Source organism: Scyliorhinus torazame, chromosome 1 (genome assembly GCF_047496885.1).
Source record: "Scyliorhinus torazame isolate Kashiwa2021f chromosome 1, sScyTor2.1, whole genome shotgun sequence".
Lineage (NCBI taxonomy): Eukaryota > Metazoa > Chordata > Chondrichthyes > Carcharhiniformes > Scyliorhinidae > Scyliorhinus > Scyliorhinus torazame.
In genome coordinates, this window is record NC_092707.1 from 212,254,813 (window position 1) to 212,270,684 (window position 15,872).

At 51.0% G+C, this 15,872-nt stretch overlaps 1 protein-coding gene across 4 annotated transcripts in view; it reads right to left on the reverse strand.

Annotated features, from left to right (window-relative positions):
- LOC140418707 (regulating synaptic membrane exocytosis protein 3-like) overlaps positions 1 to 15,872 on the reverse strand; it is a 559,728-nt gene that overhangs the window by 181,954 nt on the left and 361,902 nt on the right. For 3 of the 4 annotated variants that reach the window (XM_072502288.1, XM_072502279.1, XM_072502293.1), the window contains exon 3: positions 4,442 to 4,516. The exons of the other annotated variant lie outside the window; for it this stretch is intronic. In XM_072502288.1, coding sequence (XP_072358389.1) covers positions 4,442 to 4,516 — 75 coding nt within the window. The remainder of the gene's footprint in view (positions 1 to 4,441; positions 4,517 to 15,872) is intronic. 4 annotated transcript variants of the gene reach the window in all.

Below are 15,872 nucleotides of genomic sequence, written 5' to 3' on the forward strand. Positions count from 1 at the left end.
GGGCTCACCCGTGAATAGAGGACTTGGAGCTTCTGCGAGTCCGAGGGTTCCTCAGCGGATGTTCGGAGGTAGCTTTCGAAGCAGGCTAGCCAATGGTTAAAGGCGGACGTAGCGTTGGCTGCTTGAGGGCTCAGCTGCAGGCGATTAGGCTTGATGTGGAGATCCATCGTTTAAAAAAAATCCTTGCTCAATAAATTGATGCACTATCAATTACCACAAAGGCGAGAGTGGTGGAATAATCGAGGCTTCATTGAGCAAAGATATTGTGCCTCCATTAGCTGGAACCAGAATGGCTGTAGCACCGGCGAGCACACACTTTTATACGCCACCTACTGGGCGGAGCCAGCAGACAGGGCTGTAGCCTGTACCTCTACTATACGGGCAGTGCCGTAATACATGTAATATGCTACCAGTGGTGACTACCACACATAACATTCACCTGCTTGAAGGCAAAGGCTAACGTTCCACTAATCTTTTCATTATTTTTAGCATCTATCTAGGTTTGTTTCAATTATGTTTTGACTGTTGTTATTTAGGCAAACCTGGTGGCCATTTTGTCCAACAGCATGTTCTAAGTGGTCAAACATGGTGGTGTGGATTGAGGGGGAGAATGATCTCAAACACAATGGTCAAAGTTCCTACTCTCCTTTAACTTGTGTTACCGAGTCTCTGGCACACATCCGAATATGAACAGGATTTAGGGCTGGTTTAGCACACTGGGCTAAATCGCTGGCTTTGAAAGCAGACCAAGGCAGGCCAGCAGCACGGTTCAATTCCTGTACCAGCCTCCCCGAACAGGTGCCGGATTGTGGCGACTAGGGACTTTTCACAATGACTTCATTGAAGCCTACTTGTGACAATAAGCGATTATCATTATCAAAAAGGCTGTACTTCCTTGACCAATACTGGACTAGAGTTCTGGCCTGGATAATGTTCAAGAGCAGGCCTCCTGCAGATGATAGATTTCTGTTCTTTAACATCAGCAATGTTACAGCAGGTTACACATGTGGCAATAGCCCCAGTTGTTTCCCTGGTGTGAGTAGCAAGATGATTATTCCAAAAACTTGATGTAATTTTGAAAAAGTTCTCCAAGTGGTGACAACATTGATTTACTTCCTGGGATCAGCAGCCCAGAAATATTTCTGCTTGTCTCTATGGAAACAAGCAGAGCAGACACTTAAGCCCTTAGGTGACTGTCACTGGCTGACCCACTTCTATCTTATTCCTTATTTCAAGAACACAAAGAACAAAGAAATGTACAGCACAGGAACAGGTCCTTCGGCCCTCCAAGCCCGTGCCGACCATGCTGCCCGTCTAAACTAAAATCTTCTACGCTTCCGGGCTCCGTATCCCTCTATTCCCATCCTATTCATGTATTTGTCAAGATGCCCCTTAAATGTCACTATCGTCCCTGCTTCCACCACCTCCTCCGGCAGCGAGTTCCAGGCACCCACTACCCTCTGCGTAAAAGACTTGCCTCGTACATCTACTCTAAACCTTGCCCCTCTCACCTTAAACCTATGCCCCCTAGTAATTGATCCATCTACCGTGGGGAAAAGCCTCTGACTATCCACTCTGTCTATGCCCTTCATAATTTTGTAGACATCTATCAGGTCGCCCCTCAACCTCCGTCGTTCCAGTGAGAACAAACCAAGTTTATTCAACCGCTCCTCATAGCTAATGTCCTCCATACCAGGCAACATCCTGGTAAATCTCTTCTGCACCCTCTCTAAAGCCTCCACATCCTTCTGGTACTGTGGCGGCCAGAATTGAACACTATCCTCCAAGTGTGGCCTAACTAAGGTTCTATACAGCTGCAACATGACTTGCCAAATCGTATACTCAATGCCCCGGCCAATGAAGGCAAGCATGCCGTATGCCTTCTTGACTACCTTCTCCACCTGTGTTGCCCCTTTCAGTGACCTGTCGACCTGTACACCTAGATCTCTCTGACTTTCAATACTCTTGAGAGTTCTACCATTCACTGTATATTCCCTACCTGCATTAGACCTTCCAAAATGCTTTACCTCACATTTGTCCGGATTAAACTCCATCTGCCATCTCTCTGCCCAAGTCTCCAAACAATCTAAATCCTGCTGTATCTTCTGACAGTCCTCATCGCTATCCGCAATTCCACCAACCTTTGTGTCATCTGCAAACTTACTCATCAGACCAGTTATATTTTCCTCCAAATCATTTATATATACTACGAACAGCAAATGTCCCAGCACTGATCCCTGCAGAACACCACTAGTCACAGCCCTCCAATTAGAAAAGCACCCTTCCATTGCTACTCTCTGCCTCCTATGACCTAGCCAGTTCTGTATCCACCTTGATCCCATGTGACTTCACCTTTTGTACCAGTCTACCATGAGGGACCTTGTCAATGGCCTTATAAAAGGCCATATAGACAACATCCACTGCCCTACCTGCATCAATCATCTTTGTGACCTCTTCGAAAAATTCTCTCAAGTTAGTGAGACACGAACTCTCCTTCACAAAACCATTCTGCCTCTCACTAATACGTCCATTTGCTTCCAAATGGGAGTAGATCCTGTCTTGAAGAATTCTCTCCAGTAATTTCCCTACCACTGACGTAAGGGTCACCGGCCTGTAGTTCCCTGGATTATCCTTGCTACCCTTCTTAAAGAAAGGAACAACATTGGCTATTCTCCAGTCCTTCAGGACAGCACCTGAAGACAGTGAGGATCCAAAGATTTCTGTCAAGGCCTCAGCAATTTCCTCTCTAGCCTCCTTCAGTATTCTGGGGCAGATCCCATCCGGCCCTGGGGACTTATCTACCTTAATATTTTTCAAGACGCCCAACGCCTCGTCTTTTTGGATCTCAATGTGACCCAGGCTATCTACATACCCTTCTCCAGACTCAACATCCACCAATTCCTTCTCTTTGGCGAATACTGATGCAAAGTATTCATTTAGTACCTCGCCCATTTCCTCTGGCTCCATACATAGATTCCCTTGCCTATCCTTCAGTGGGCCAACCCTTTCCCTGGCTACCCTCTTGCTTTTTATGTATGTGTAAAAAGCCTTGGGATTTTCCTTAACCCTATTTGCCAATGACTTTTCGTGACCTCTTCTAGCCCTCCTGACTCCTACACAGTACTGTAGCAATCAGCACACATCAAGTGTGTTAACAATCCTTAAGTTGTCAAAGGCTTGTTTTTAAAACCATTGTTGACGATTTAAAAGAAAAACCTAATTTTCCTTTCCGAAAGGGTTCAGCTCTGCTTCGGTGGGTAGCACTCTCGCCTAGCGATGCATCGGAAGTTGTAGGTTCAAATCCCACTCGAGTGACTTGGCACAAAATCCAGCCTGACAGTCGAATGCAGTAATAAGGGAGTGCTGTATTGTCAGAGGTGCTTTTCTGAGAATGAAATGTTAAATCGCGACTTTGTCTGCCTTATCAATTGAAAGATCCCTTGAGGCTATTCTGCAGACCATCTGGCTATAGTCATCTTGTTCATTCTGGGATTTTGCTGTGTCCAAATTTCCCACAGCCTTTCCTATGTTACAACACTTCAAAAAATAATGCCATAGGATGTGTTAGGTAATTGAACTTTACTGTCAATATTAAATTAAAATGTATTTGTTAATACCAAGTTAACCACTGTTTTTATGAGTCAGGGATGGCCAGCTTTAATTGGTTGGGAGATGTGCTGCCCTGTGTTCAGTGTCTGTCAGCTGGAGAGCCAATAAGATCTTTTTTTCAGGAAGGCCCACCACATCATGTGCTTCTCAGGCACTTGACAGACCAGCAGTCATCAAGGACCCCAGGGGTGGAAGTCCAATCAGAGTCCGGAAGCTCAATTGATCGTCAATGCCATTGGAAAGGTGAGGCCTTCTGCTGGTACAAACACCATCCGAGGACTAGTGTCCTCACTGGATCCCAGTCTACAGGTGAGGGATAGTGGGAGGGGGCTTGCAAGGAAATGGGAGAGGAGGACGAGAAAGGTCAGCAACAAGGGAAAAGGGGGTGATTCTCTCAGGGCCCCAACTTTGCTGAGGCTGGGTCCCTCAATAAGGCACTGAGTACTTTTGAACAAAACCCCTCCTCTTGGAAGTTGGCTAATAACCCGACACAGGTATGTGTGTGCGTCTCCTACATGGTTAACCATATAGTGGTGGTAGAGGAGGCCCTGAAGTGGACTTAAATTGCCACTTAAAGGCCTCAGTTGGTTATTGGGATGGGCCGGCCATCCAGAGGACTTCCTGCCATTGACTGAATTATGTTTTAGACAGGAAGGTGGTGTGGTCTCCACTTGCCACCCTCTTGATTAAATGCGTCTGTCACCAAAAGATTCTAGCCACTAGTGTGGGAAGCACACTCATCTCCTACAGCAACGGTATTCCCATCAGCATTCCTTCTCATGTCACCTGTCATCCCCATTTAATCTCAGTTGAGGCAGAATAGGGAACTTACCGCGCGGGGCAATCATGGGTGCAAGCCAATGTCCAACGATCCCTTGGCACAGGACAGCAGAGATATTCTTGGGAGCTAAAGGAAAGCAAATAGACAAGTTGTTACATTGGCTCTGGACAGATGCAAGGAGCTTCCGCAGTTTCTTCACTGCGAATGAAATGCTCAGTTTTGCAAGGGAGGGTAGTCTGAATATTGTTCTGCACTCTATGAGGGATTTACATTTTGTTTTGCACCTTATCACATTACTCAGTAACATTACAAAGGACATTACTGAGAGAGATTGGTTTTCAGGAAAGCCATCATTAAGTTCCCCTTTGAGTCACAGATAATCTCAATTTGGAACTATATTGCCATTCCTTCACTGTCATTATGTTCAGGACCTGGAGCTCCCTCTGTAACTGCACGGTGGGTGTACCTACACCACATGGACTACTACAGTTCAAGAAGGCAGCTCACCACCACCTTCTTGAGGGCAATTAGGAATGGGCAATAAATGTGACCTCACTAGTGATGCTCACATCCCGAGAAAAAAAAAATGAAACGCAATTAATTACTTAACTTGAGAATGTTCAAGACTGAGATCGATAGATTTCAAGGGATATGGCATTGAGGTGGCAGATCAGCCAAGATCGAGTTGAATGGCGAAGCAGCTTCAAGGGGCTAAATGACCCACTCCTGCTTCTATTTCCTATATTCCTATGTTCTCATCCATACAAAGATTGCACAAACAGCAAGATGTTTGGCCAGTACATATGTTTACTTTTGCTCACGTAGGACTGAGGGAGGCCCATAGGTCTAAACATCAGAACATCCTGCTGTCTTGGAATAGTTCCATGGGACTTTGCAGGTAGAGGTGAGAGAAGGACACAGACCCTCTTTGACCATCTCACCTGAAGGACAGAATGTCTAACAATGCAGCATTCTTTCAGTTAGCCTGGGTTGTGTACTCAAGTCTCTCACGCCTTTCTGATTTGGTGATGAGAGGGCTAGCAGTGAGCCAAGGTTGGCACCTTTGAGGGGTTGAATGGGATGGCGGACGGAACCATCAAATTCAACCTCAGGATAGGATACCCTTTTCTCAAGTTCCTGGTGTACAATAGCTTTTTGTTCTTCAGTTTTTTGGGATTATTTGTTATTCACAGCACAGAAGGAGGCCATTAGGCACATTGTGTTTGCACTGGCTCCCAAAAGAGCTACCCAACTCGTCCCATTCTCCAGCCCCATCTGCGTAACATTAATCCCTTTCATTATATATCCAGCTCTCTTTTGAAACCTCCTATGGAATCCACATCCACCACTCTCCCAGGCCGTGCATTCCAAACCCCAACAACTCTGAGTAAAGAGGTTTCTCCTCATCTCACTCCTAGCTCTCTTACTGACCATCTTGAAATTGTGACCCCTAGTCACTGACTAGTGGAAATATCCTTCTTTACCCTGTCAAAATTGTTCATAATTTTGAACACTTCAATAAGGTCGCCTCATAATCTTCTCTGCTCCATGGAGAAAAAGCCCAATTTCTTGTATCAAAAATTCCTCATTCCAATAAATCTCATTCTAGTACATCTCGTCTGCACCCTCTCCCGGGCTTTAACGTCCTTCCTTAAATAAGATGAACAGAACTGGGGTGAAATTCTCCCGACACGGCGCGATGTCCGCCGACTGGCGCCCAAAACGGCGCCAATCAGACGGGCATCGCGCCGCCCCAAAGGTGCGGAATGCTCCGCATCTTTGGGGGCCGAGCCCCAACATTGAGGGGCTAGGCCGGCGGCGGAGGAATTTCCGCCCGCCAGCTGGCGGAAACGGCCTTTGTTGCCCCGCCAGCTGGCACGGAAATGACATCTCCGGGCGGCGCATGCGTGGGAGCGTCAGCGGCCGCTGACAGTTTCCCACGCATGCGCAGTGGAGGGAGTCTCTTCCGCCTCCGCCATGGTGGAGATCGTGGCGGAGGCGGAAGGGAAAGAGTGCCCCCACGGCACAGGCCCGCCCGCGGATCGGTGGGCCCCGATCGCGGGCCAGGCCACCGTGGGGGCACCCCCCCCGGGGCCAGATCGCCCCGCGCCCCCCCCCCCAGGACCCCGGAGCCCGCCTGCGCCGCCTTGTCCCGCCGGTAAGGTAGGTGATTTAATTTACGCCGGCGGGACAGGCAATTTATCGCCGGGACTTCGGCCCATCCGGGCCGGAGAATCCATCGGGGGGGCCCGTCAACCGGCGTGGCCCGATTCCCGCCCCCGCCAAATATCTGGTGCCGGAGACTTCGGCAACCGGCGGGGGCGGGATTCACGCCAGCCCCCGGCGATTCTCCGACCCGGCGGGGGGGTCGGAGAATGACGCCCCTGAACACAATATTCCAAATGTGGTCTAACCAATGATTTGTAGAGGTGTAGCATCACTTCCTTGCTTTCATATTCAATGGGCGCGATCCAATGGTCACGCTGCTCCAGAAAAGCAGCTGGCCGCGTGCAGCGTGGCAGATAAAAGCCGGGAGACCCCGCTCCCGGGATCTACCCAGCTCACAACCGAAACACTTTGATGTCAATCCCGCTAATTGTGGGCGGGGTCACTTTTTGGCAAATCTGCACGTTAGAGCGAGGCAAGGGGGTGGGGGGTGGGATGCGGCAGCCTCGGCTGCACGTTCCCCATTGAGGTCCCTTATACAACCCAAGTCGCATTGAATAGCCATGTGTTTCTAGTAAGAAGTCTTACAACACCAGGTTAAAGTCCAACAGGTTTGTTTCGAATCACTAGCTTTCGGAGCACAGCTCCTACCTCAGGTGAATTCACTTTAACCTGGTGTTGTAAGGCCTCTTACTGTGCTCACCCAAGCCTAACGCCGGCATCTCCACATCATTGTGTTTCTAGGCACTGCAAGCGCCGAGAAACACGCGGCTAAACGCGCTCGCTATGGGACTTTGTTCCCATTGGGTGAATTGAACCCTATGTCTCTATTTATAAAGTCAAGGATCCTATAAGCCTTCTTAACCACTGTTTCATCTTGCCTGGCTACCTTCAGAGAATTATGCATTTGAACCCTGAGGTCCCTCTATTCCTGTACTCTCCTAAAAGTTGTACCATTGAGCCGAGATTATCTCCCCATGTTTTTTCTCCCAAAACGCTCACTCCACACTTCGCTGCATTGAAGTTCATCTGCCAGGTGTCTGCCCATATGGCAACTTGTCAATGTTCCTCTGAAATCGCTTAACGTCATCCTCACAATTCACTATTTTTCCTAGCTGTGTATCATCTGCAAATTTAGAGAAATTGCCCTGAACACCCACTTCTAAATCATTTATATAAATCAGGAAAAGCAAGTAGCCGAACACTGATCCCTGGGGAACATCACTTGCACCCCGTCTCCAGTCTGAGAAATGCCCATCTATTACCTATCCTGTGTTTCCTATCTCTTAGCCAACTTCTAATCCATGCTGCCAAGGACACATCAATCCCAAACATTTTTAATTTGCTAACCAACCTGCCATGTGGCACTGAATCAAATGCTTTCTGAAAGTCCAAATATACAACATCCACAGCACTACCCTTATCCACTTCCTGTGTCACGTTGTCAAAGAGCTCAGTTAAATTTGTCGACATGACCTGCTCCTGACAAAGCCATGTTGACTGTCTAGTATGAACTTATTTTTCTCTCAGTATCTGTTTATTTTATCCCGTATTGTGGCCTCCATCAGTTTTCCCACTATTGATTTCAAGCTGACAGATCTGCAGTTTCCTGGGTTATCCTTTGCCCCTTTCTTAAACAATGTCGTCACATTTGCAATCCTTGTGGCAGCACAGTAGTGCAGTGGTTAGCACTGCTGCCTCACGGCGCCGAGTTCCCAGGTTCAATCCCGGCCCTGGGTCACTGTCCGTGTGGAATTTGCACATTCTCCCCATGTTTTTATGGGTTTCGCCCCCACAAGCCAAAGATGTGCAGGGTAGGTGGATTGGCCACACTAAATTTCCCCTTAATTGGAAAAAAATGAATTGGGTGCTCTAAATTTATTTTTAAAAAATCATTTGCAATCCTCCAGTCTCCTGGGACTAATCCTGTGTTCAGAGAGGACTGGAAAATTTCTGTCCACGGCCCTGCAAAATGCTCCTTTACCTCTCTCAGCAATCAAGCATACATTCCATCCTGGCGTGGCGACTTCTTTACCTGGCCTGTTGCCATCCTCTTTAGCACCTTTTCTTTATCGATCACTATACGGCTCAGTTGCTCAACACCCACATTTTCAACTGGGCCATTGCCACTATCTTCTAATTTGGTAAAGACAGAAGCAAAGTATTTAGTACCACTACCATACCCTTCGCTTCAGTGAGCAGTTTACCCTGCTTGCCCCTTATAGGCCCCACTCTATTTATTTTAGCACAACCTGCAATCCTTTCCTCATTTTTCCTCTTAACCTTCCTTTTCTAGCCTTAGCGTCTTTCCTGCATTTGAAATGCTCTTCCTGATATCCATTACTATTATTATTCCGGCAGGCATTATATGCCTCTTTTTTCTTCCTTACTTTATGATCAATATCCTTAGTCATAATAATAATAATTAATAATAATGATAATCTTTATTGTCACAAGTAGACTTACATTAACACTGCAATGAAGTTACTGTGAAAATCCCCTAGTCACCACATTCCGGCACTTGTTCGGGTACACGGAGGGAGAATTCAGAATGTCCACATTACGTAACAGCAGGTCTCTCGGGACTTGAGGGAGAAAACTGGAGCACCTGGAGGAAACCCACGCACACACGGGGAGAACGTGCAGACTCCGCACAGCCAGTGACCCAAGCTGGGAATCGAACCTGGGACCCTGGCGCTGTGAAGCCTAATCCTGCTTTCCCCCCATAGCCTTTGATCCCATTCTCCGTGAGTACTATATCCAGCTGCCTCTTGAATATATTCAATGTTTTAGCATCAACGACTTCTTTGTGGTAATGAATTCCACAGGCTCACCACTGTTTGGGTGAAGAAATGTCTCCTCATCTCTGTCCGAAATGGTTCACCCTGAATCCTCACACTGTGACCCCTGGTTCTGGACACACCCACCATTGGGAACATCTTCCCTGCATCTACTTGTCTAGTCCTGTTAGAATTTTATAAGTCTCTATGAGATCAACTTTCATTCTTCTGAACTCCAGCGAGAACAATCCTAACCTTGTCAATCTTTGATATACCCCCATCCCTCACTGTAATACTCTGCTATATAACAATAATAATCTTTATTGTCACAAGTAGGCTTACATTAACACTGCAATGAAGTTACTGCGAAAAGCCCCGCGTCGCCACATTCCGGCGCCTGTTTTGGAGAATTCAGAATGTCCAAATTACCAAACAGCTGGGGCGTCATTCTCCGCCGGCGGGAGTCTCCGTTTTGCCGGCGCCGGGGTGTTTCCCGACGGCGTGGGGCTGCCCCACAATGGGAAACCCCATTGACCGGCCGGTGTTACGGAGACTCCCGCCGGCCGGTCGGGGCAGAAATGTGGCGGGGCGGGTAGGAGAATTTCGCCCCTGGTCTTTCGGGACTTGTGGGAGAAAACCAGAGCATTTGGAGAAAGACACAGGGAGAATGTGCGGACACCGCAGTGATCAGATTCATTGGTTCTGTAGCATTGGTTCTCCAGGGTACTCTAGCTTTGCATACCCTTATTTATTTCTCATGGGTACGTACTTGGCTTGCATTCTATTCATCTCTCCTTTGGAAGTATCCAATCTTCCATCCACTGTTTTATCCACCAAAATGCATTTCCAATCAACCTGCTCCAGGTCAATTTTTAGATGCCTAAAATTTGGACTTTTTCAGTCTGGGATCTTAATCCGTGACTGATTTTGACACTTTCCAGCTTAATGGGTGGGATTCTCCGACCCCCCGCCAGGTCGGAGAATCGCCGGGGGTCGGTGTGAATCCCACCCCCGCCATCCTCCTAATTCTCCCGCCCCCAAAAGTCGGCCCGGCGTGAGTCGCGCCGCCCGCCTCGGAGAATGGCGGGGTTGGCGCGACTCAATGGGCGCCGGGGTTGCCCGAATTCTCCGGCCCATGATGGGCCGAAGTCCTGCCCGTCTGTTGCCAATCCTGCCGGTGTAAATTGGAGTAGGTCCCTTACCGGCGGCACGTGGTGGCGCGGGGGGATCTGGTGCCGGGAGGTGCCCCCACAGTGGCCTGGCCCGCGATCGGGGCCCACCGATCTGCGTGCGGGCCTGTGGCGTGGGGACACTCTATCTTTCCACACCGAAAGATAGGTCTGCCATTCCCGCCGGGACCCCCCGCCCTGCCGGGTAGGAGAGAATCCTGCCCCAGATTAGAATCGAATTAAATTTGTACAGTGTAGTAAGAGGCCATTCGGTCCTTCGAGTCTGCAGTGACCCTCTGAAAGAGCACCCTACCTAGGCCCACTCCCCCACCACCCTCTAACCCCACCTAGCCATTGGACACAAAAGGGCAATTTATCATGGCCAATTCACCTAACCTGCACATTTTTGGACTATGGGAGAAAACCAAAGCACTTGGAGGAAACCCACACAGACACGGGGAGAATGTGCAAACTCCACACAGACAATAACCCGAGGTCGAAATTAATAATAATAATAATAATAATCTTTGTTGTCACAAGTAGGCTTACATTAACACTGCAATGAAGTTACTGTGAAAGCCCCTAGCCGCCACATTCCGGCGCCTGTTCGGGTACACAGGGGGAGAATTCAGAATGTCCAAATTACCTAACAGCACGTCTTTCGGGATTTGTGGGAGGAAACTGGAGCACCCGGAGGAAAACCTGCAGACACGGGGAGAACGTGCAGACTCTACACAGACAGTGACCCAAGCAGGAATCGAACCTGGGACCCTGGCACTGTGAGGCACCAGTGCTAACAACTGTGCCACCATGCCACCCTATTGAACGCTATTATATCATGATCACTATGTCCTCCACACTGACATTCTGCACCTGCCCTGCTTCATTTCCGAGGACCAGGACCAGCACAGCTTGCTCCCTGGTAGTACTGGAAATGTACTGTTCCAGAAAGTTCTCCGCACACACTGCTGGAATTCTCCCGTTCTGCACTGCACACACTATCCTTTTCCCAGTCTACCTTTGGGTAATTGAAATACACAACTATTACAACCCTACTTGCCCTGCAGGTTTCCATAACAAGTGCTCCCTTCCACTTCCTCCCCATTATTTGGAGGTCGATAAAACCAAGCAAGATGTGCACTAATGTGGTTCACTTTAACACAAGATGGACACTGAGTTACTGGGGAACGATGGTTATTGATTAAGTACAGGTGATCAATGCAGTAACTTCAGGGGTATCCCGAGACCTGAGCCGTGATGGACACGGGTCCCTATTAAAAATATTTTCTCTGGTGTATAATGTAGAGGGTTTTGGGGCAGCACGGTAGCACAGTGGTTAGCACTGTTGCTTCACAGTGCCAGGGTCCCAGGTTCGCTTTATGACTTGGGTCACTGTCTGCGGAGTCTGCACTTTCTCCCTGTGTCTGCGTGGGTTTCCTCCGGGTGCTCCGGTTTCTGCCCACAGTCCTGAAAGACTTGCTGTTAGGTGAATTGGACATTCTGAATTCTCCCTCTGTGTACCCGAACCGGTGCCACAGTGTGTCGACTGGGGACTTTTCACGGTAACTTCATTGAAATGTTAATGTAAACCTACTTGTGACAATAAAAATATTATTATTAAATGTGCTGTTATTATGTAAATAATATTTTGGTCACTTCAGCCATTCTGGACAGAATAACCCAGTAACTCTGGCTCTGAACAGCTGCAGTTTTTTCCCACTTTAAGGCTGGGTATGGTCTGCATGTAAAGTGCTGCATAAAATGAACACTCAGTTCTTTCACCACTCTTAATAATTCAGTGTTTCTTCCAACACAGGCAGCAAGCACGAGCAAATCAGTGAACTATTTAAGGGAGGCAAACACAATTGCAAAGTTTTCTACCAAAATGTTGAACAGGACATTTCAAAAGATCACATGGTAATATGGGGTGAGGTCAAATTATTTTGTTATCTGGGGCGAAATTCTCCGGAAACGGCGCGATGTCCGCCAACTGGCGCCCAAAATGGCGCAAATCAGTCGGGCATCGCGCCACCCCAAAGGTGCGGAATGCTCCGCATCTTTGGGGGCTGAGCCCCAACCTTAAGGGGCTAGGCCCGCGGCGGACGAATTTCCGCCCCGCCAGCTGGCGGAAAAGGCCTTTGGCGCCCCGCCAGCAGGCGCGGAAATGACATCTCCGGGCGGCGCACGCGCGGGAGCGTCAGCGGCCGCTGACGGTATTCCCGCGCATGCGCAGTGGAGGGAGTCTCTTCCGCCTCCGCCATGGTGGAGACCGTGGCGAAGGCGGAAGGGAAAGAGTGCCCCCACGGCACAGGCCCGCCCGCGGATTGGTGGGCCCCGATCGCAGGCTAGGCCACCGTGGGGGCACCCCCCGGGGCCAGATCGCCCTGCGCCGCCCCAGGATCCCGGAGCCCGCCCAAGCCGCCTTGTCCCGCCGGTAAGGTAGGTGGTTTAATCTACGCCGGCGGGGCAGGCATTTTAGCGGCGGGTCTTCGGCCCATCCGGGCCGGAGAATCGCGGGGGGGGGGGGGGGCCCGCCAACCGGCGCGGCGCGATTCCCGCCCCTGCCGAATATCCGGTGGTGGAGAATTCGGCAACCGGCGGGGCGGGATTCACGCCAGCCCCCGGCGATACTCCGACCCTGCGGGGGGGTTGGAGAATCTCGTCCCAGTTCTCTATCTTAATGGCCTGCAGCCACACTCCTGATCGCTCTGGGGAGCGGAGTCTCTGAAAGCTGGACTAATATCCGCTGGAGTTTTCTTATCTGGTCAATGTGAATCACATCTAGTTAGGGGTGGTAATTGGCCGGCTTGAATTTTTCCTGTTTCTTGTGTACAGGACATGCCTGGGCAATTTTCCACATTGCCGGGTAGATGCCAGTGTTGTAGTTGTATTGTAACAACTTGTCTAGGGTCATGGCAATTTCTGAAGCACATCGTCAGTACTATTATTGGAATGTCAGGGCCCATAGTCTTTGCAGTATCCAGGGCCGGGATTCTCCCCTACCCAGCAGGGCAGAGGGTCCCGGCGGGATGGAGTGGCGGGAACCACTACAGCATTGGGCTGCCCCAAAGGTGCCAAGCCCTCACCGTGAGGGGCTAGGCGCGCGCCGGAGTGGTTTCTGCTCCACCGGCTGGCGTGGAAGGCCGTTGGCGCCACGCCAGCCGGGGCCGAAAGGACTTTGCCGACCGGCGGAAGTCCGCGCATGCGCGGGAGTGTCAGCGGCTGCTGACGTCATCCCCGCGCATGCGCAGGGGGGGTGCCTCTTACGCGTCGGCCATGGTGAATGCTGTGGCCGAGGTGGAGGGAAAAGAGTGCCTCCACGGCACAGGCCCGCCCGCGGACCGGTGGGCCCCGATCACGGGCCAGGCCACCATGGGGGCACCCCCCCAGGACCCCGGAGCCCGTCACGCCGCCTAGTCCTGCCGGGAAGAGAGGTGGTTGGATTCTCGCCGGTATTCCAGCAGCGGGACTTCAGCCCATCGCCGGGGGGTCCCACCGACCGCCGCGGCGCGATTCCCGCCCCCGTTGAATATCCGGTGCTGGAGAATTTGGCAACCGGCGGGGGCGTGATTCACGCCAGCCCCCGGCGGTTCTCCGACCCGGCGGGGGGGTCGGAGAATCCCACCCCAGGTTCTTTAGTTGTTTTAAAGAACAAAGAACAATTCAGCACAGGAATAGGCTCCAAGCCTGCGCCGACCATGGTGCCTGTCTATACTAAAACTGTATGCACTTATGTGTGGTCATCTGCTGTGCCCTCCACAACCTGGCACAGCAGCGGGTGATGTGCTGAAGGAGGAGGGACTTGTGGCCTCATCTAAGGAGGATGAGGAAGGGCTGGACCAGGAGTGGCTGGAGTTGGCTGCACCACGGTGTTGACGCCCTCAGTGATGCTCCTCTGTGACTGGGCCATGCTCTGTAGTACCTCGGCAATGTCCACCTGCATCTGGGCCACGTCCCCCAGCAATTGGGACATGATGTTGAGGCGCTCAGCCAGGGTTGTCACTGACTGAGCCACGGCTTGGCGCCACCATTCATGATGCTGACGTCACGCTCCAGGTTCTCTCCTGCAGTTTCCACCGTAGCTGGGTGGGCCTCGGTGCCGCGCACTGTTGGCACCATCTCCTGCATGGGACATTGGGACTCCTACAATCAGCTATGCACACGCTGGAGTGTCACAGACATCTCCTCCTGAATCTCACGGCCATGTCCTAGTGTCTGTATCAACTCCGGGATAACCTGGTCAGGACCTGGACCCAGTTGGATCCTGGGATCCAGCAGACCTCCGACTGCTGACTCGCTCGGACGTTCCCATGAACGAATGATGTGCATCGGCTGTGTGGTGCTCACCAGGTTGTGCCCCAGAAGCCTGTGCACTAGTGTCGCCCACCGAGGTGTGTGTCTCTGCGCTGGTCGAAGGTGGGGATGATGGATCGATGATGGCATTTTCGGAGCTCTCCTCCGAGGTGTTCTCTTGGGAGCGGGGTTGGCAGCGGGTATGACCACGGATGGCCAGGCCTCATCGGATGGTGATCGTGCAAGAGAAAAGACACGTGGTCAGTGAAAGGAAAGGACCATTTTGTCTGACATGAACAACTCACTTGAGACAGGTCATCTGCGAGACGGGGCAGTGGATCCTCACCTCTGTGACGTAGGTCAATCTCACTGTCGATGACTGCTCTCTCCTCGGACGACCCTGCGATCTCCGGGGCCCACTGCTCACAGGGAGTAAGGACTTGGATGTCCGGCACCATGCCGTCCATCTGGGCCCATTATGTGCTAACTTCTCCTGCAGCGACAAAGAGAGGGCATTGTGAGCCGCATGGCGGGGGTCCACGGTGGGTGACATGTGTGGGCACTGCTGCAGGGAATGGGTGGGTTGTCGTATGTGTCAGGGTGTGCTGGGGCCCAGGGGCGGCTGGAAGAAGGAGTGAGGTGCCAACTGCTGACTTGTTGTGGGGTGGGAGGGGGCGGTGGCTGGCAGGACTGGTGCCAGGGGGCCGGTGTCATCTTAACCGTGAGGCCTGGTGGAGGGTGTTGTTCCTCTTCCGACATCTTACAGCAGTCCTCCTGATCAGGCTGCCCGCACTGACGGCTGCTGCCACTGCTTTAGAGGTGGCGGCTCTATGGCTGGTCCTTCGGCCCCCTCGGGGGAATGGGGTGAACCGTTTCATGTCCACGGCATCCAGCAAACTGGTAAAGTCGGAATCTCCGAAGCATGGAGCAGGCCTATGCGGTGGCATGGCTGCGTGCTGACTGGAGTGTCTTCAGAGGGAATGTTTATGTGCAGCTCCCCGTTGTTAGCGGGGAGCAGCCGGGCACGAATCCGTTGGCGGAACAGCCAGTTCCACCATGAAACTCATGGGTGAT